Source organism: Mercenaria mercenaria, chromosome 17, assembly GCF_021730395.1.
Source record: "Mercenaria mercenaria strain notata chromosome 17, MADL_Memer_1, whole genome shotgun sequence".
NCBI lineage: Eukaryota > Metazoa > Mollusca > Bivalvia > Venerida > Veneridae > Mercenaria > Mercenaria mercenaria.
The window spans coordinates 42,265,444-42,289,106 of NC_069377.1; the positions used below are offsets into that span (position 1 = coordinate 42,265,444).

A 23,663-nucleotide genomic window follows, 5' to 3' on the forward strand; every position below is an offset into this window, starting at 1 on the left:
GTGACCTTGACCTTTGATGGGGAGACCCCAAAAACATTAGGGGTCGTCTACTTCATAAGCCCTGCCACCCTATGAAGTTTGAAGGTTCTAGGTCAAATGGTTCTCCAGTTATTGATCGGAAATGAAGTGTGACAGACAGACAATCGGAAGGATGGACAGGGCAAAAACAATATGTCTCCCCCATGTAATACTGCAGACACAACTAAGTATCACTGACACTGTCTAACATGGATGAACAATGGCAATTAACAATTATAAAACATTCTCGATCTCATGAAAAGAAAGTTATAAATGATTTTAATAAAATAATTATTTAACTTTGTGATCAATGGAATTTTGGGTTTCAAATTAAAAGATAAAATAAATGGAAAATTTACTTAGTTTTCATGAAACCCAATAAAATAAGTCCCCTGTGAATTTTAAAGACTTTGTAATATTCAGAACATACCCAAGTGCCATTGGTCAGGTTTTTCCCAGTTGGTTTATCATAAATAGTTTCCTCCAGCAGCCAGTAACCTATACCCATCACAAACGCTCCTTCAACTTGTCCTACATCTAGGAACGGATTTATACTGAAAATAAAATAAGATAAATCTATATATTTAAAATCTACATAAAAATTATTTGAAACTGCACATCTTCTTGATGGGGTTAATAATAGATGTTAGTTTTAAACAAGCAAATTCGATGAATTGGTATCCCCCGCCAAATGGGTTTGTGTTGAGGAATAGCAAAGAAATATATCAGGCAAAGAGTTAAGGATGTTTCTAAGAAGCAAATAATTTCATTTGAACTTTAAAGAACCGAACGATATATAATCAAGAGGGCACAATCAATTAAGAAATCTGGGGAGGGGGGAGGGGGGGTTGAGTTCAACTTCACATGTTGATAAATATTCATGGAAGATTTGAACATTTCTTAAAAGGCAATTTTTTTTTGGAGTGGGGGAGGGGGAGTTACAGGGTGAGGGTACAAAACTTCACATCTTGATAATAAATATTGATGGAATATAACAAAATGGAGAAAAAAAATGTGTTTGTGTGTGTGTTTGCTTGTGTGTGTGGGGAGGGGGATGATGCATGATAGGAGTGGTGGGGTTGACTGGGTGGAGGAGCGTGGTTGGGGCAGGGTACAACTCTGAATGTTGATAAATAAATGTTCATGGAAAAAAATGAAAGAAGTTTAATGAAATTCTACCAATTGGTTAGTTTGTTATATACAAATATGTGGATTTTTAAACAATTTAAGCGCTATGACTCTGAAGTTACTAAAGAGATTCTGATGAATTTGTGTGTGCACTACCACATTACGGTGATCAAAATTCAATTTAAGTTTCATAGTTCTAGGTCAAATATGTCACAAGTTATGAAGCAGAAAGTACCCTATACAGTTAACACTAGAAACTACTAAGGGCCATAACTCTGGTGTTACTTGGGCAGTCTGACTGAAACTTGACGTGCCCCATTTCCCTATAGTTGTGAACATGTACCTAGATATGGCTCCGGACAGACAGACAGACAACACCAAAACTATATCTCTCTGCCTTTGGCAGGGGATAAAAAACAGTTTTAAAGATATTGTCGCCTTATTTCCACAATGCCTTAACTAGCTTTCTGATAGTTTTGGGAAACAATGTTTAAAGATTTGAGTGTCAATGACTTTACACAACTTAAGGACTTTTTGAACTTAAATTTAGCCTGTTTATGTTAGTTCTACAAGGCCACAAATTTACCATCATACAGGTAAAAGAGACAAATAAAATCGCAATTTTACCAAAAATGGACTAATTCAGCCACTATATACTTTGTATTTTTGGGTATAAAGGTAACTTTTAAAGGGTATTTCCCCTTTTAAAAGTTATTTTTATAGGGTATTTCCCATTGTAAATTGCAGCCATTTTGGAAACTAAAAAGTACACTTAGGGCTTAATATGGCCTAAAAATAATGAAAAATATCAAATTCAATATTCTGATAGATAAACAATGTTAATAATACATCTATAAACGCCTCTTCGAATGTTATATCACAGTGAATGTTTGTAATTTTGAGGTCACTTATGACATCATTTATATGGGAATAACTATATAATGCTAGAAAATCCATGGTTTTTGTTATAAAAAAAAAAAAAAAACAACATCTGCAATGGATAAACATTTCATTTTTTACATGGCCATGGAGATGAAAGAGTACCCTCTATCATATATAATAAAGTTTGTGAAGTTGAGTATTTTGGGAAGATCTGACATCTTGTCAGCATTGCCTGAACATTTTTTAAAACAAGCTAAATATCTTGCTAAAATGATTTTCATGGCATTGAAAATAAAAGAAACAGTCTTGCTTTCTTTTAATAATAGCACTTTGAAGCATGGAGATATCAAAACTATTATAGACAATTTCTTTATTGAATAATAAGAAACAAGCATTTTCATTTGATATGCCTGGGCCCAACAGATTCATAAAATGACTTTATCAGTTGAAAGTATTTTAAGAGATAAAATTTAAGGCTTATGAGTCGAGGGGTGACCTGCTTTAACATGATTTTTCTCCACATTTCTAAAGAATAAACATCATTATGTTTAGCATACCTAAATGAAGGTGAAAGATTGAACTATACCATGGTACTATTTTAATAACATTTTATGCATCATGATTCTTTTAAGATAACAAAATATGTAAAAGTCTTTTGTTATCTTCAAACAGATTCAACTCTCTCATCAGTACTTCAAATCAGCCAAAAGTTTGTGTACAGTATTGGAGGCCCATAAACTACCAAAGTGTATCACAAATTTTCCCTAAATTGCAAGAAGAATAAGAGTTACAGACAAATCAATTATTTTTGGGTATCTGTTATCCCCAATGAGTTAAAAGTGATATAATTCAAGAATGGGTTCATTTATTAAACAAGAGGGCCATCAAGAGGGCCATGTGTCGCTCACCTGAGTTTACTTGCTTGCTAGAACATTTCTTTGCTAAAGCTTCAAAAACAACAAGCAAATTCGATGAAATGGTATCCCCCGCCGAAAGGGCTTGTGGTGAGGAATGGCCAAAAAATATATCCAGCAAGAAGTTAAGGATGTTATTAAGAAGCAAATAATTTCATTAGTCAAAATCATTTTAACAAAATATGAATGTTTTTTCTTTTTTTTTTTTGGGGGGGGGGGGGGGGGGGGGGGGGGGGGGGGGCGCGGTTACCAGGTGAGGGTACAGAATTTCACGTGTTGATTATAAATATTGACGGAAAATTAAAAATGATGAAAAAAAAAATGGGTGGGGGATGGGGATGCATGATCGGGGTGGTGGGCAAGACTGAGTGGAGAGTGAGGTGGGGGAACGGTACAACTTTGCATGCTGATAAATATTCATGGAAGGTTTGAAAAGAAATAATAAAAAGGTATGATTTTTTCTTTTTTTTGTGGGTGGGTGGGGGGGGAGGCGGTGTGACCAAGGCAAGAGGTGGTGACCAGGTGTGGGTACAGAACTTCACATGTTTATAATAAATTTTCATGGAAAAGAATGAAAGAAGTTTAATGAAATTCTACCAACTGGTTGGTTTGTTATGTACAAATCTGTAGATTTTTAAACAATTAAAGGGCAATAACTCTAAGGAAAATTGACCAATTGAAAAAAAAAATGACAGGCATCATTGATGTATGTTGGTTCATATTTATTACAAGTTTCATGAAATTCTACCAGCTTATGACTGAGAAAAGGCTTCAGACGTGGATTTTTCATTAAATCAAGAGCAATAACTCTAAGAGAAATTGACCAATCCAATATGTTGGTGCATATTTATTTTAAGTTTTATGAAATTCTACCCGATAGTTGCGGATGGTCATTTTTCGTTAAATCAAGGGCAATTACTCTAAGGGAAATTGACCAATCAAAGAAAAAACTTGACAGGCATCATCGCAGTATGTTGGTTCATGTTTATTTTAAGTTTCATGAAATTCTACCAGCTAGTTACTGAGAAATGGCTGCGGACGGACGGATGTTCCTACATATGGATACTTATGTGGCTACTCTTTTGTTCTCTCTATTGTTCTTTTAGCCACGTAAGAGAAAAATAGCCACATAAAAGCCTTACGGAATGAATGACATCAAAGAAAGAGTACAGTTACCTATTGTTCCTATAGCCATCTAAGTATGCAAATGTGAGCTCGCACGGACGGACTGATGGACGGACGGACAATGCCATTTCAATACCCCCATCCCGATTTCATCGGCGGGGCATAAAAAAAAAGGTGAGTAGGTCATGGTAAAGATTAGGTGAGTAGGTCATGGTAAAGATTATTCAAGATGTTAAACTAGAATGTGTCTATAGGACACAGGGTGTGCCCCCTCCCCCCACCCCCACCCCCACCGGTACATTTGTCACAAATAAGGGGAAATAATTCAAATGTTTGCAGTCTTAATGGGGTATAGGCTCAAAACACAATTATGAAAAGGATTCATTATTCTATACCATATAGTTTTTGAGCTATGAGCATCACAAACAAAAAATCCACTATTTTGGCTATTTCAAGGACCATAACTCTGTAATAAATGCTAAAATTCTCAAGAAGAAAGCCAAGTGTTCAAGGTCACATTATGATAAAGACTCAAGCAAGGTTTCATGAATTTACATTAAATACTTTCTGAGTGAGGCACATAATTAGGTGAAAATGTGCATTTTTTTTACTATTTCAGGGGCCATAACTCTGGAAATAGGGGGTAGACCGAGATGAAAAATAGTAGGTGCGCAAGTTCATATTATGATAAAGACTCATGCAAGGTTTCATCAATTTATATCAAATACTTTTTGAGCTAGGCATGTCACAAGGTAAAAATGTGCATTTTTGACTATTTCAGGGGCCATTACTCTAGAAATAGGGTGTGTACCCATATTAAAAATAGGAGGTGCGCAAGTTCATATCATGATTAAGACTCATGCAAGGTTTCATCAATTTATTCAAATACTTTTTGAGCTAGGCGTGTCACAAGGTGAAAATGTGCATTTTTGACTATTTCAGCTCTAAAATAATGGGGCGGCGCCAGACGAAAAATAGAAGGTGCGCAAGTAATATCATGATAAAGGTTTCATCAATTTATATGAAATACTTTTTGAGCTAGGCGTGTCATGAACTTCGGACGGACGAACGGACGGACGCACTGACAAGAGCAAATCTATATGCCCCCAACACTCATGGTGGTGGGGTGGGGGCACAAAAATTACACAAGTGAGCCAAATCTCTTTGCTGCAGCTTCAAAAACAAAAAAGTAGGTCAGTAGGTCAGGGTTTAGAATACTGAAGAGGAGTATTGAAATTTATATCAAAAATTATACACACGGTCCAAATTTCAATGCTGTAGCTTCAAAAACAAGAAAATAGGTCGCTAGGTCAAGATTAAGACTATTCAAGATGAGTATTGAAATCTGTATCAAAAATTATACATGTGGTCCAAATTTCTATGCTGTAACTTCAAAAACGAAAAAGTAGGTCAGTAGTCCCCTGGGTCATGATTTGAACAAACTTGATAGCTGACCTCTACAAAATACTAAATACCAAATATCTAAGGTCTAGGCCTAATGGTTCTGGACAAGAAGATTTTTAAATATTTTTCCTTTATAAGTCAATGTAAAACAAGGGACCCCCTGGGTGTGGCATATATTGACCCCAGGGTCATGATTTGAACAATCTTGTTTGAGAACCACTAGAGCATGCCAAATATTAAATATCTAAGCTCTGAGCCTTATAGTTTAAGACAAGAATTTTTTAAAGGTTTTTCCCTATACAAGTCTATTTAAACCATTTGACCCCCAGGGCGGAGCCAGTTTTAACCCCAGGGGGATAATTTGAACAATCTTGGTAAAGGACTACTATATGATGCTACATACTAAATATCAAAGCCCTAGGCTATGGGGTTTTGTACAAGAAGATTTTCAAAGTTTTCCCTATATAAGTTTTTATAAACCATGTGACCCCCAGGACGGGGCCATATTTAACCCTAGGGGGATAATTTGAACAATCTTAGTAGAGGACCACTAGATGATGCTACATATCAAATATCAAAGCCCTAGGTCTTGTTGTTTTGGACAAGAAGATTTTCAAAGTTTTCCCTAAATAAGTCTATGTAAACAATGTGACCCCCAGGGTGGGGCAATATTTGACCCTAGGGGGATAATTTGAATAATCTAGGTAGAGGACCACTAGATGATGCTACATACCAAATATCGGAGCCCTAGGACATGTGGTTTTGGACAAGAAGATTTTTTAAGTTTTTCCTTTTGGTTGCCATGGCAACCAGAGTTCTGTATGGAATTCAATTCTTTGAATAGTTTTTAAAGAGGACCATCCAAGGAACATCCCTGTGAAGTTTAATCAAAATTGGTCTGGTGGTTTAGGAGGAGATAATGTTTAAAGGAAAGTGTGGATGGACGCTGGACAGTGATCGATCACAATAGCTCACCCCGAGCACTTTGTGCTCAGGTGAGCTAAAAACTGAGATACCCTTTTACAGAATACCCTTCAAAGGAACAGATGCAATTTCCATCATACACTTCACCAAGTTGTGAATTTCTGTTCTGAGAAAAGAAAGAAAATATATAATGAGAACTAAATCCTTAGGCCCCACCTTCATCAAAGCATGAACTTCCCTTATTTTTCTGCCAATTAATCAGACTACTTCATTATAATTCCATGTATTAATAGGTCCACAACTTGAACATTAGTAATAATTATTTGCAAATAACTCACTCCACCAAGACAACCAGTCAAAACAAGTGAATGAAGTATTGCCATGCAATACAACAAAGTCCCCTACTGACCTTTGATCTCCAAGTGTGACCTTGACCTTCAAGCTAGGGTTCCGAGTGTTGCGCATGACAAGTCATCTTATCATGGGGAATATTTATGCCAAGTAATATTAAAATTCCTTGATGGATGACAGAGTTCTGGACCGGACAGGAAAAAAACCCTATTGACATTTGACCTCCAATTGTGACCTTGACCTTTGAGCTAGGGGTCCGGGTTTTGTGCATGACAGGTCATCTCATCATGGGGAACATTTGTGCCAAGTAATATTGAAATCCCTTCATGGATGGCAGAGTTATGGACCGGACACGAAACAGACCCTGTTCATGCCATGTTAACATTTGACAGCCAAGTGTGACCTTGACCTTTGAGCTACAGGTCTGAAAGTTGTGCATGACAAATCGTCTTATTATGAGGTACATTTGTGCCAAGTAATATTAAAATCTTTTCATGGATGGCAGAGTTATGGACCGGACAGGAAAAAGGTCCTGTTGACCTTTGACCTCCAATTGTGACCTTGACCTTTAAGCTAGGGGTCCGGGTTTTGCGCAGAACACATTGTCTCATCATGGGGAACATTTACGCCAAGTAATATTAAAATCCCTTCATGGATGACAGAGTTATGGACCGGACACGAAATTGCGGACGGGCGGACGGAATGACAGACAGATGGAAAAGCGCATTTCTATAGTCCCTGAAACTGGTTTTCAACCAGTAGGGGACTAATAAGTTTTATTTACCTGATGAAAATCACCCGTTTAATTTCGATTACATCAAGGCAATATAACTCCCATTAACGCTCCCTCTAGAGCCTTGAATGACCCCATTATAATTATTGAGATGCTAAGCTGATGGTTCAGAAATACCATGACTAAATTTATAGCCTGGCTGTTCTTTTCATAAGGGTGTTAATGTAAACATCAATCTGACTAAAGTACTTGATCTTCTAAACGAAGATCTGAGAATGACCAATTCACATTCGTCTTCTGTATATTTTGGATTTCCGATATTGCTATTTTTATTTTCGCAAATCTGTTTTTATTTGAACCAATCAGACGACTTGTTTCAACAAGCATTTGGCTGAACCATCAAAATTGCGTCGAATGTCAAAGGGTGAGAAAAATGTGCAGTTAGTCCGGACCCGGGACCGCTCACTTACAGGGAGAGTGCCCTACCGACTGAGCTAACCGGCTGTCTGACACCTTACGTGACCAAGTCCGTACCATGACATATGATTTCTCTCAAATGTCTCGATGTGGTCATCATAAGAATTGTAAATATGAAAAACCCAGGCTAAATATAGATTTTTTAAACTTCTACTTTCACATACAAAATGTTGTAAGTAAGGCTCTGATTGGCTAGCGGAAGGGTCATCAGAACGAGGCTATCAATAGCACGTCTGCAGATCCAATGTGCGTAGCATTAACTGGAGATGAATTTTAGTCAGATTGATGTAAACACATGTCAAATATCTACTGTTAATTCTGGAAAATCATCAAATAAAAGTTATATTTTTGAACTTTTAAATTCTTTTTTTTTTTGCATCTGATAGAGGAAATTATGGTGAATTTATATGAAATAATAATAAAAAACAAGAGCTGTCTCCATAGGATGACACATGCCCCCGATGGCACTTTGAATGAATAGTTATGGCCGATGTTAGAGTTTAGGACCTTTGACCTATGGAGCTGGGTCTTACGCGCCACACGTCGTCTTACTGTGTCACACATTCATGCGTAGTTATTTTAAAATCCATGCATGAATGACAAAGATATGGACGGGACACGCCCATCAATGCACTATCATGAAAAATGACCTTTAACGTCTAAGTGTGACCTTGACCTTTGAGCTACGGACCTGGGTCTTGCGCATGACATGTCGTCTTACTGTGGTACACATTCATGCCAAGTTATTTGAAAATCCATCCATGGATGACAAAGATATGGACCGGACACGCCCATCAATGCACTATCCTTTAATGACTAAGTGTGACCTTGACCTTTGAGCTACGGACCTGGGTCTTGCGCGCGACACGTCGTCTTACTGTGGTACACATTCATGCCAAGTAATTTGAAAATCCATCCATGGATGACAAAGATATGGACCGGACACGCCCATCAATGCACTATCCTTTTAAAGTCTAAGTGTGACCTTGACCTTTGAGCTACGGACCTGGGTCTTGCGCGCGACACGTCGTCTTACTGTGGTACACATTCATGCCAAGTTATTTGAAAATCCATCCATCGATGACAAAGATATGGACTGGACACGCCCATCAATGCACTATCCTTTAATGTCTAAGTGTGACCTTGACCTTTGAGCTATGGACCTGGGTCTTGTGCGTGACACGTCGTCTTACTGTGGTACACATTCATGCCAAGTTATTTGAAAATCCATCCATCAATGACAAAGATATGGACCGGACACGAAAATTGCGGACAGACTGACAGACCGACAGACTGACAGACCGACGGACCGACAGACGGACAGACGGTTCAAAAACTATATGCCTCCCTTCGGGGGCATAAAAATGTCTAAACAAGAGCACCGCCTTGCTGGTGCTGACGCTCATCTGATTTTTTTTGTGTAATAGAAATATTGTCCTACCCATGATTTTCTAAGTCTAAAAAGGGCCATCATTCTTGCAAAAAGCAGGATAGAGTTATGTTTCTTGATGTACAGTGTCCACTTATGATGGTGAAAAACTGTTGCAAGTTTTAAAGCAATAGCTTTGATAGTTTATGAGAAAAGTTGACTTAAACATAATACTCAACCAAGAAAATGATTTTCTAAGTCCAAAAGGGGCAATAATTATTGCAAAAAGCAGGATGGAGTTATGTTGCTTGCTGTACAGGGTCAGCTTATGATGGTGAACAAGTGTTGCAAGTTTCAAAGCAATAGCTTTGATAGTTTAAGAAAAAAAGTTGACCTAAACATAAAACTTAACCAAGAAATCTGATATTTTCTAAGTCCAAAAGGGGCCATAAATCTAGCAAAAAGCAGGACGGAGTTATGTTTCTTGCTATACAGGGTCAACTTATGATGGTGAACAAGTGTTGCAAGTTTTAAAGCAATAGCTTTGATAGTTTAGGATAAAAGCTGACCTAAACATAAAACTTAACCAAGAAAACTGATTTTCTAAGTCCAAAAGGGGCAATAAATCTTGCAAAAAGCAAGATGGAGTTATGTTTCTTGATGTACAGGGTCTGCTTATGATGGTGAACAAGTATTCCAAGTTTCAAAGCAATAGCTTTGATAGTTTAGGAGAAAAGTTGACCTAAACATAAAACTTAACCAAGAAATCTGATATTTTCTAAGTACAAAAGGGGCCATAAATCTTGCAAAAAGCAAGATGGAGTTATGTTTCTTGCTATACAGGGTCAGCTTATGATGGTGAACAAGTATTCCAAGTTTCAAAGCAATAGTTTTGATAGTTTAGGAGAAAAGCTGACCTAAACATAAAACTTAACCAGGCAACGCCGACGCAGACGCCGACGCCGACAACCGCTCAAGTGATGACAATAACTCATCATTTTTTTTCAAAAAATCAGATGAGCTAAAAATGTCAATTGACCCCTAAGTGTGTCCTTAATATAACGTTTTGAACGTAACTTGCAGTCAAAACTGAAATGCATTTGAAGTGGTAATGTACTACATATAATGTACAACTTTCACACAAGAAATAATATTCTCACATATCACATATAATATGTATGCCTAGTCAACTCTGTGAAAGTTATATAACATGGCAATATTGTATGTCCTCCAATGCATTGTCAGCAAAAGAAACAATTTAACTTAAATCAATTTTTTTTACAATTATTCTTCACTACATTGATAACAGAGCTCTTTTCAATCAGCAAAATTATGCTCACTGTCTTTCTTGTTTATATTTTGGTGTTGTTTCTTGTTACGTGACAGAGTATATTGAATTCCTGCAATTTCAGTACTGAATATGTTGAGCTCATTTAATAAAAAGATTATACTGAATTTGTGCTCGCCCGCATAATTCAGTTTTATTCAAATTAAGAGGTTTGACTATATACGTAGGTTTGAACATAACATTTGATGTCACGTCAAAATAGCGTGTAAATAGATATTATTCATTCAGATAGTCAGGCTGAAAATTATCTTTAAGTAGGGACACTTTTCAAGATCTTGTATCAATTATAAGTTTTATTGATGTAAAAGGGTGATGCTATTAGTCGTCACATTCTAAGCTATTTGCTAAAAAGACCATTTTTCAATGTAAAACATACCTGGCCCTTTCTTTTTTGCCTTTTTTTATTGACAGACTATTACACAACTTTTAGAAGAGTGTAGTAAGCATAAACACTTAATCTCCTTGGTTAAATTTTGAAGAAAAAAAAAACCACTAAATTTTTCACTTGTCAGAATTTTACACAGGGAAAGATACATATTTCATCATAAATCAGGCAGAAATAAAGGTACCATAAGAATAAAACAAGAGCTGTCACAGGAGACAGCGCGCTCAACTATTTCGATGCAGGATAGTGAAATTGGGCACATCTGAGGAAGCTGGAGCGGTCACTGGAGTGTTTAATGACTCCAATGGTGAATGAAGATATTGCACAATAGCTTGAGTCTGTGTCAAAAATATTAAGTAATAAGAGAGATAAAGATAAAGTGTATCAAAACACTAAATAAGTATAATTCTAAGCAAAAAGGAGGCATAATTCATAAAATATTGGTGCAAGAGTTATGCACCTTGTGTCATATGATTTGGGTGATGATGTGGAAGAACTACTTCAAGTTTGAATCAAATCCATTTTGTAATAACTGAGATAGAGTGAAAGTGCATCAAACCTTTAACCTGAAATTCTAAGTAAGAAGGGGAGATAATTCATGAAATATTGGTGCAAGAGTTATGGCTCTTGTGTCATATGATGTGAGTGATGATGTTGAACAAATATTTTAAGTCTGAATCAAATCCATTTAGTTATAACTGAGATAGAGTGAAAGTGCACCAAAACTTTAACCTGAAATTTCAAGTAAAAAGGGGGCATAATTCATGAAAAATTGGTACAAGAGTTATGGACATTGTGTCATATGATGTGGGTGAGGATGTGGATTAATATTATAAATTTGAATCAAATCCATATTGTAATAACTGAGATAGAGCGAAAGTGCACAAAAACTTTAACCTGAAATTCTAAGTAAAAAGGGGGAATAATTTGTGAAATATTGGTGTGAGAGTTATGGCCATAATGCCAGATGATGTGGGTGATGATGAGGAATAAGTATTTTAAGTTTAAAGCAAATCCATCAAGTAATTACAGAGATACAGAGAAAAGAGAAAGTGTAAAAAAAATTTAACCAAGGTGGGGACGCGGAAAGACGCCGACGCTGATGCCGGGGTGAGTAGGATAATTCTCCATATACTTCGTATAGTCAGACTAAAAAATCCTAATACCCACCCTCCCCTCCCCAGAGACCATTAGAATGACAAATAACTTCAATCTGGCTCTTGCAAAATAAAGCTGCTATTCATGAAAAAACCCAGTTACCAATTTGGAGGATCAAACTGTAAATTTAAATTTTCAACATTCACATTAAAAAGATAAGATATTCAACTTATAGCATAATAAATCACTTGAGAAAACTTCAAGGTGGTCAATTGAATTACAGACTTGTCATAGGTTTTGACTGAAATATTTTTGATATGATCATGACTAGACAAATATTCAAATTCTTTAAGTACTTGAGTCTTGTTAACTTTTGACAAATTCTACTTCTCAATTCCAGGTATCATGTTCACTGATAAAAATATTTAAAAAAAAAATAGTTTAAAGTTGACAAAATATCTTGCTTAAGAACCTAACCAGTAACAGGGATATTGTTAACAACTTCCAAAGATTAATTTGGAAGAAGCCTTTAGATGTTCTTAAATTTGTTTGGAATTTGTTTTGTCTGCATTCTCAACACATCTTTCACGATTATAAACTACCAAAATATTATAATGAAGTTTCTTAAAGTTTTTAACTTAGATCACTTTTACATAAGAAAGATGTACCCTAAATTGTATATAGGCACTTCCATATAAATTCTGACTTTTGCTCATCAATCTGAAAGGAAATATAGCAAAACAATGAAACCAAGTTTTTCAACCTCAAAATAGACTGCTATATAAAATATTTCATCAAAATATGTTGTTCCTTTGGCCTGAACTTACTTTTTGATAACAGGGACTCAGATCCCAGCTGCGAAATGTGCATTTACAACTTTTTTTTCCTAGAAAACTGCCTCCTACAATATCTCATTTTAACTAGACTTTCTGTGCAAAAATCATTATTCTATTTTTAGTATAAGTGACCTTGACCCCTGTCACCAATAACACAATCAAAAAGGTCTGAGACCTAGCTTGTTATTCTTTATGTTTGGTAACAAATATATCAGTCTGAACTGGAAAAAGTGACCCTGACTCCAGCAATCCCAATTGGATTGTTAGGAGGAACTAATATTTATAAGCTTGCTACAAAAGTTTGTTAGAACAGGTAATTTGGGATTTAGATTATTGCCCAGAAACTTACTAACAATGATTTTGATCAAACTGGAAGCTTATACATTCCTAACGTCACAATCCAAACAAAATGTTTAAGGATACACTGTAACTAACTAGAAAATGCTTTTGTAGAAAACAGCATGTCTCCCCCAATGCTAGTAGTAATAGGCAAGAAATCAATCCAGGAAAGGAGTGAAAATCAAAGAGACACTCATGGTTGGCTTAGAGACTGAAATGTGATAGAGATCATCTACTCAGCATGTCCAATCATCCTATGAAGTTTCCATGTTCTAGTCCCTATGACATTGACCTTTGAAGAAGTGACCCAAAAACAATAATGGATGTCTACTCTACCTATGAAGTTTGCAGGTTCTAGGTCAATGGTTCACCAATTATTGATCGGAAATGAAGTGTGACGGATGGACGGATGTACAGGGCAAAAACATAATTATAAATGTTAAAAATGTCAGTAGATAACACCTCAGATGTAAAAGATGCTTCTTCTTTATTTCAAACATAAGTTTCTGTATTTCCTATTTCCTATATTACCTCTAATTTAGTCATATTTTCTCTGTTTTAGTTATGACTTCCCATTCATAAGTTACTACCTTTCCTCTATTTCTGTCACGACTTCCCACACTTAAGTTACTATATTTCCTCTGATTTAGTTATGACTTCCCATACAAAGTTACTACCTTTCCTCTATTTCTGTCATGACTTCCCACACTTAAGTTACTATATTTCCTCTGATTTAGTTATGACTTTCCATACATAAGTTAATACTTTTCCTCTATTTCTTTCATGACCTCCCACACGTAAGTTACCATATTTCCTCTGTTTTAGTTATGACTTCCAACACATAAGTTACTACCTTTCCTCTATTTCTGTCATGACTTCCAACACTTAAGTTACTATATTTCCTCTGTTTTAGCAATGACTTCCCATTCATAAGTTACTACTTTTCCTCTATTTCTGTCATGACTTCCCACACTTAAGATACTATATTTCCTCTGTTTTAGTCATGACTTCCCACACTTAAGTTACTATATTTCCTCTGTTTTAGTTATAACTTCCCATTCATAAGTTACTACTTTTCCTCTATTTCTGTCATCACTTCCAACACTTAAGTTACTATATTTCCTCTGTTTTAGTCATGACTTCCAACACATAAGTATCTACCTTTCCTCTATTTCTGTCATCACTTCCAACACTTAAGTTACTATATTTCCTCTGTTTTAGTCATGACTTTCCACACATAAGTATCTACTTTTCCTCTATTTCTGTCATCACTTCCAACACTGAAGTTACTATATCTCCTCTGTTTGAGTCATGACTTCCAACACAAACGTTACTACCTTTCCTCTACTTCTGTTATGACTTCCAACACTTAAGTTACTATATTTCCTCTGTTTTAGTCATGACTTTCCACACATAAGTTACTACTTTTCCTCTATTTCTGTCATGACTTCCAACACTTTAGTTACTATATTTTCTCTGTTTTGGTCATGACTTACCACACATAAGTTACTACCTTTCCTCTATTTCTGTCATAACTTCCCACACTTAAGTTACTATATTTCCTCTGTTTTAGTCATGACTTCCCACAAAAACGTTACTACCTTTCCTCTACTTCTGTCATGACTTCCAACACTTAAGTTACTATATTTCCTCTGTTTTAGTCATGACTTCCAACACATCAGTTACTATCTTTCCTCTATTTCTTTCATGACTTCCCACACTTTAGTTACTATATTTCCTCTGTTTTGGTCATGACTTACCACACATAAGCTACTACCTTTCCTCTATTTCTGTCATGACTTCCCACACTTAAGTTACTATATTTCCTCTGTTTTAGTTATGACTTCCCATACATAAGTTACTACCTTACTCTATTTCTGTCATGACTTCCCACACTTAAGTTACTATATTTCCTCTGTTTTAGACATGACTTCCCACACTTAAGTTACTACCTTTCCTCTATTTCTGACACGACTTCCCACACATAAGTTACTAACTTTCCTCTATTTCTGTCATGACTTCCCACACTTTAGTTACTATATTTCCTCTGTTTTGGTCATGACTTACCACATATAAGCTACTACCTTTCCTCTATTTCTGTCATGACTTCCCACACTTAAGTTACTATATTTCCTCTGTTTTAGTTATGACTTCCCATACATAAGTTACTACCTTACTCTATTGCTGTCATGACTTCCCACACTTAAGTTACTATATTTCCTCTGTTTTAGTCATGACTTCCCACACATAAGTTACTACCTTTCCTCTATTTCTGTCATGACTTCCAACACTTAAGTTACTATATTTCCTCTGTTTTAGTCAGACTTCCCAGACAAATGTTACTACCTTTCCTCTACTTCTGTCATGACTTCCAACACTTAAGTTACTATATTTCCTCTGTTTTAGTCATGACTTCCCACACATCAGTTACTATCTTTCCTCAATTTCTGTCATGACTTCCCACACTTTAGTTACTATATTTCCTCTGTTTTGGTCATGACTTACCACACATAAGTTACTACCTTTCCTCTATTTCTGTCATGACTTCCCACACTTAAATTACTATATTTCCTCTGTCTTAGTTATGACTTCCCATACATAAGTTACTACCTTACTCTATTTCTGTCATGACTTCCCACACTTAAGTTACTATATTTCCTCCATTTTAGACATGACTTCCCACACATAAGTTACTACCTTTCCTCTATTTCTGACATGACTTCCCACACATAAGTTACTAACTTTCCTCTATTTCTGTCATGACTTCCCACACTTTAGTTACTATATTTCCTCTGTTTTGGTCATGACTTACCAGATATAAGTTACTACCTTTCCTCTATTTCTGTCATGACTTCCCACACTTAAGTTACTGTATTTCCTCTGTTTTAGTTATGACTTCCCATACATAGGTTACTACCTTACTCTACTTCTGTCATGACTTCCCACACTTAAGTTACTGTATTTCCTTTGTTTTAGTCATGACTTCCCACACATAAGTTACTACCTTTCCTCTATTTCTGTCATGACTTCCCACACTTAAGTTACTATATTTCCTCTATTTTAGTTACGACTTCCCATACATAAGTTACTACCTTTCCTCTATTTCTGTCATGACTTCCCACACTTAAGTTACTAAATTTCCTCTGTTTTAGTCATGACTTCCCACACATAAGTTACTACCTTTCCTCTATTTCTGTCATGACTTCCCACACTTAAGTTACTATATTTCCTCTATTTTAGTTACGACTTCCCATACATAAGTTACCATGACTTCCCACACTAATTACTATATCTCCTCTGTTTTAGTCATGACCTCCCACACATCAGTTACTATCTTTCCCCTATTTCTGTCATGACTTCCCACACTAGTTACTATATCTCCTCTGTTTTAGTCATGACTTCCCACACATCATTACTACCTTTCCTCTATTTCTGTCATGACTTCCCACACTTAAGTTACTATATTTCCTCTGTTTTAGTCATGACTTCCCACACATAATTACTACCTTTCCTCTATTTCTGTCATGACTTCCCACACTAGTTACTATATCTCCTCTGTTTTAGTCATGACTTCCCACACATAAGTTACTACCTTTCCTCTATTTCTGTCATGACTTCCCACACTTAAGTTACTATATTTCCTCTATTTAGTTACGACTTCCCATACATAAGTTACTACCTTTCCTCTATTTCTGTCATGACTTCCCACACTTAAGTTACTATATTCCTCTGTTTTAGTCATGATTCCCACACATAAGTTACTACCTTTCCTCTATTTCTGTCATGACTTCCCACACTTAAGTTACTATATTTCCTCTATTTAGTTACGACTTCCAACACATAATTACTACCTTTCCTCTATTTCTGTCATGACTTCCCACACTAGTTACTATATCTCCTCTGTTTTAGTCATGACTTCCCACACATCATTACTACCTTTCTCTATTTCTGTCATGACTTCCCACATTAAGTTACTATATTTCCTCTGTTTTAGTCATGACTTCCCACACATAATTACTACCTTTCCTCTATTTCTATCATGACTTCCCACACTAGTTACTATATCTCCTCTGATTTAGTTATGACTTCCCATACATAAGCTACTACCTTTCCTCTATTTCTGTCATGACTTCCCACACTTAAGTTACTATATTTCCTCTGTTTTAGTCATGACTTCCCACACTTAAGTTACTACCTTTCCTCTATTTCTGTCATGACTTCCCACACTTAAGTTACTAACTTTCCTCTATTTCTGTCATGACTTCCCACACTTTAGTTACTATATTTCCTCTGTTTTGGTCATGTCTTACCAGATATAAGTTACTACCTTTCCTCTATTTCTGTCATGACTTCCCACACTTAAGTTATTGTATTTCCTCTGTTTTAGTTATGACTTCCCATACATAAGTTACTACCTTACTCTACTTCTGTCATGACTTCCCACACTTAAGTTACTGTATTTCCTTTGTTTTAGTCATGACTTCCCCACAATAAGTTACTACCTTTCCTCTATTTCTGTCATGACTTCCCACACTTAAGTTACTATATTTCCTCTATTTTAGTTACGACTTCCCATACATAAGTTACTACCTTTCCTCTATTTCTGTCATGACTTCCCACACTTAAGTTACTATATTTCCTCTGTTTTAGTCATGACTTCCCACACATAAGTTACTACCTTTCCTCTATTTCTGTCATGACTTCCCACACTTAAGTTACTATATTTCCTTATTTTAGTTACGACTTCCATACATAAGTTACCATGACTTCCCACACTAATTACTATATCTCCTCTGTTTTAGTCATGACCTCCCACACATCAGTTACTATCTTTCCCCTATTTCTGTCATGACTTCCCACACTAGTTACTATATCTCCTCTGTTTTAGTCATGACTTCCCACACATCATTACTACCTTTCCTCTATTTCTGTCATGACTTCCCACACTTAAGTTACTATATTTCCTCTGTTTTAGTCATGACTTCCCACACATAATTACTACCTTTCTCTATTTCTGTCATGACTTCCCACACTAGTTATTTATATTCCTCTGTTTTAGTCATGACTTCCACACATAAGTTACTACCTTTCCTCTATTTCTGTCATGACTTCCCACATTAAGTTACTATATTTCCTCTATTTAGTTACGACTTCCCATACATAAGTTACTACCTTTCCTCTATTTTCTGTCATGACTTCCCACACTTAAGTTACTATATTTCCTCTGTTTTAGTCATGACTTCCCACACATAAGTTACTACCTTTCCTCTATTTCTGTCATGACTTCCCACACTTAAGTTACTATATTTCCTCTATTTAGTTACGACTTCCAACACATAATTACTACCTTTCCTCTATTTCTGTCATGACTTCCCACACTAGTTACTATATCTCCTCTGTTTTAGTCATGACTTCCCACACATCATTACTACCTTTCCTCTATTTCTGTCATGACTTCCCACACTTAAGTTACTATATTTCCTCTGTTTTAGTCATGACTTCCCACACATAATTACTACCTTTCCTCTATTTCTATCATGACTTCCCACACTAGTTACTATATCTCCTCTGATTTAGTTATGACTTCCCATACATAAGCTACTACCTTTCCTCTATTTCTGTCATGACTTCCCACACTTAAGTTACTATATTTCCTCTGTTTTAGTCATGACTTCCCACACTTAAGTTACTACCTTTCCTCTATTTCTGTCATGACTTCCCACACTTAAGTTACTAACTTTCCTCTATTTCTGTCATGACTTCCCACACTTTAGTTACTATATTTCCTCTGTTTTGGTCATGACTTACCAGATATAAGTTACTACCTTTCCTCTATTTCTGTCATGACTTCCCACACTTAAGTTACTGTATTTCCTCTGTTTTAGTTATGACTTCCCATACATAAGTTACTACCTTACTCTACTTCTGTCATGACTTCCCACACTTAAGTTACTGTATTTCCTTTGTTTTAGTCATGACTTCCCACACATAAGTTACTACCTTTCCTCTATTTCTGTCATGACTTCCCACACTTAAGTTACTATATTTCCTCTGTTTTAGTTACGACTTCCCATACATAAGTTACTACCTTTCCTCTATTTCTGTCATGACTTCCCACACTTAAGTTACTATATTTCCTCTGTTTTAGTCATGACTTCCCACACATAAGTTACTACCTTTCCTCTATTTCTGTCATGACTTCCCACACTTAAGTTACTATATTTCCTCTATTTTAGTTACGACTTCCCATACATAAGTTACCATGACTTCCCACACTAATTACTATATCTCCTCTGTTTTAGTCATGACCTCCCACACATCAGTTACTATCTTTCCCCTATTTCTGTCATGACTTCCCACACTAGTTACTATATCTCCTCTGTTTTAGTCATGACTTCCCACACATCATTACTACCTTTCCTCTATTTCTGTCATGACTTCCCACACTTAAGTTACTATATTTCCTCTGTTTTAGTCATGACTTCCCACACATAATTACTACCTTTCCTCTATTTCTGTCATGACTTCCCACACTAGTTACTATATCTCCTCTGTTTTAGTCATGACTTCCCACACATAAGTTACTACCTTTCCTCTATTTCTGTCATGACTTCCCACACTTAAGTTACTATATTTCCTCTATTTAGTTACGACTTCCCATACATAAGTTACTACCTTTCCTCTATTTCTGTCATGACTTCCCACACTTAAGTTACTATATTTCCTCTGTTTTAGTCATGACTTCCCACACATAAGTTACTACCTTTCCTCTATTTCTGTCATGACTTCCCACACTTAAGTTACTATATTTCCTCTATTTAGTTACGACTTCCCACACATAATTACTACCTTTCCTCTATTTCTGTCATGACTTCCCACACTAGTTACTATATCTCCTCTGTTTTAGTCATGACTTCCCACACATCATTACTACCTTTCCTCTATTTCTATCATGACTTCCCACACTAGTTACTATATCTCCTCTGATTTAGTTATGACTTCCCATACATAAGCTACTACCTTTCCTCTATTTCTGTCATGACTTCCCACACTTAAGTTACTATATTTCCTCTGTTTTAGTCATGACTTCCCACACTTAAGTTACTACCTTTCCTCTATTTCTGTCATGACTTCCCACACTTAAGTTACTATATTTCCTCTATTTTAGTTACGACTTCCCATACATAAGTTACCATGACTTCCCACACTAATTACTATATCTCCTCTGATTTAGTCATGACCTCCCACACATCAGTTACTACCTTTCCTCTATTTCTGTCATGACTTCCCACACTTAAGTTACTATATTTCCTCTGTTTTAGTCATGACTTCCCACACATAATTACTACCTTTCCTCTATTTCTATCATGACTTCCCACACTAGTTACTATATCTCCTCTGATTTAGTTATGACTTCCCATACATAAGTTACTACCTTTCCTCTATTTCTGTCATGACTTCCCACACTTAAGTTACTATATTTCCTCTGTTTTAGTCATGACTTCCCACACATAAGTTACTACCTTTCCTCTATTTCTGTCATGACTTCCCACACTTAAGTTACTATATTTCCTCTATTTTAGTTACGACTTCCCATACATAAGTTACCATGACTTCCCACACTAATTACTATATCTCCTCTGATTTAGTCATGACCTCCCACACATCAGTTACTACCTTTCCTCTATTTCTGTCATGACTTCCCACACTAGTTACTATATCTCCTCTGTTTTAGTCATGACCTCCCACACATCAGTTACTACCTTTCCTCTATTTCTGTCATGACTTCCCACACTAGTTACTATATCTCCTCTGTTTTAGTCATGACCTCCCACACATAAGTTACTACATTTCCTCTATTTCTGTCATGACTTCCCACACTTAAGTTACTATATTTCCTCTATTTAGTTATGACTTCCCACACATAAGTTACTACCTTTCCTCTATTTTGTCATGACTTCCCACACTAGTTACTATATCTCCTCTGTTTTAGTCATGACTTCCCACACATAATTACTACCTTTCCTCTATTTCTATCATGACTTCCCACACTAGTTACTATATCTCCTCTGATTTAGTTATGACTTCCCATACATAAGTTACTACCTTTCCTCTATTTCTGTCACGACTTCCTACACTAGTTACTATATCTCCTCTGATTTAGTTATGACTTCCCATACATAAGTTACTACCTTTCCTCTATTTCTGTCATGACTTCCCACACTTAAGTTACTATATTTCCTCTATTTAGTTATGACTTCCCACACTTAAGTTACTACCTTTCCTCTATTTCTGTCACGACTTCCTACACTAGTTACTATATCTCCTCTGATTTAGTTATGACTTCCCATACATAAGTTACTACCTTTCCTCTATTTCTATCATGACTTCCCACACTAGTTACTATATCTCCTCTGATTTAGTTATGACTTCCCATACATAAGTTACTACCTTTCCTCTATTTCTGTCATGACTTCCCACACTTAAGTTACTATATTTCCTCTATTTAGTTATGACTTCCCACACTTACACTTAAGTTACTACCTTTCCTCTATTCTGTCATGACTTCCCACACTAGTTACTATATCTCCTCTGTTTTAGTCATGACTTCAAACACTGATACTGAATTACTTAGACTACCCATACATAAGTGACTGTATATCCTCCATTTCAGTTTTGACTTAAAAATTCCATACATTCTATTTTTCTATTCTTTTATTTCCATGTAATTTCAGAATTATATTTAAGTGTTACATATTTTCAAGACAAAATTTTGTATTTTCAGCTCATATATACAATTGTTTATAAATGTTTCTTTCCGTTTGTACTCTGCAGAGATAAAATGAGCTAACTGATGAACAAAATAAAGAACAAGTTTCTTTTTTTGTAATACTATTAATGAATTTGATAGCCAAGTAATAATATTCAATTTACATATATCATATGGTATAAATCTTAAGTTGACAAATGGCACATATTCTATAATAAACAGCTTCCTCTGAATTTCATAATTTTCTACTTTCACCAGTATGCAATCTGTAAATTAAAGGATGAAGACTATATCTCAACAAGTGCGAAAATTGCCAAGGTATCTTTTATCTGGGCTTAAAAATATTCATTAAAATATCTTCAGTGAATAAAATCATTAACCCTTTTCCTGCTAAATTTTTACAATAAACTTGTCCATCTTTCTATTTGGACAGTACCATTAACTGTAAAAGAGGTGCTTACCAAAATATAAAATACTGGCTGAATGGCGAGCAGTGCAGATCATGATCAAACTGCATTAATGTGCAGGCTGATCATGATCTACACTGGCTCTGTGCAGTATGATTATGATCTACACTGGTTGCAAAGACAGAATCAGTCGTGTTTAATATGATAAGGCGTAAAAAAAAAAAAATTTGTTTCCGGTATCCCGACCTACCCTAAATTTTTGGCCCGACCCTAAATGTTTTTATGGCCTTGGAGAATATTTTTTTCAATTTTTTAACAAAAAGATGCAAAACTGCACTTTTTGTGCTTTAAACATGGCCAGTGATGTTAGAAATCAACTTACTGATGCTCTAAAGGCATAACCCCCTTATTTGTAATCATGATCAAACTGCATTAATGTGCAGGCTGATCATGATCTACACTGGCTCTGTGCAGTATGATTATGATCTACACTGGTTGCAAAGACAGAATCAGTCGTGTTTAATATGATAAGGCGTAAAAAAAAAAAAATTTGTTTCCGGTATCCCGACCTACCCTAAATTTTTGGCCCGACCCTAAATGTTTTTATGGCCTTGGAGAATATTTTTTTCAATTTTTTAACAAAAAGATGCAAAACTGCACTTTTTGTGCTTTAAACATGGCCAGTGATGTTAGAAATCAACTTACTGATGCTCTAAAGGCATAACCCCCTTATTTGTAATCATTTTTTGACAAAAAAAATAATTTACGAAAAGTCTCCCTTAATAAAAAAAATTTCCAAAAAAAAAAAATTTTTCGACCTACCTACCCTAATTTTTTTGAGCATGTTACCGGAAACAAAGAATTTTTTTTTTAGGCCTAAGGGTTAATACAAGTAAATTTTGGAAATTCAGGTCAGGTAATTATTCAAAGGTGGTAACAGCTTTTTTATCTAAATTTGAATTCATCTGCATTCAAACTGTTCACCTGCGATACAGCAATACCCGCATAATTTTGAATGGCTTGGTTATGAGTAAATACAAGAATGACTAGAGATATTAACAAAACGTGATAACTGTGGCCTTTATTTACTTATACCGGATTAACCCATAACAATGAAATAGGGAATCCGGTGGACACATTATATGACAAATATCT

General features: G+C 35.7%; 1 protein-coding gene across 2 annotated transcripts in view; it reads right to left on the bottom strand.

Moving 5' to 3' along the window:
* LOC123535767 (uncharacterized) overlaps nucleotides 1-23,663 on the bottom strand; it is a 168,251-nt gene that overhangs the window by 19,413 nt on the left and 125,175 nt on the right. For both annotated transcript variants that reach the window (XM_053528019.1, XM_053528020.1), the window contains one exon: nucleotides 449-572. In XM_053528019.1, the coding sequence (XP_053383994.1) occupies nucleotides 449-572 (124 nt within the window). The remainder of the gene's footprint in view (nucleotides 1-448; nucleotides 573-23,663) is intronic.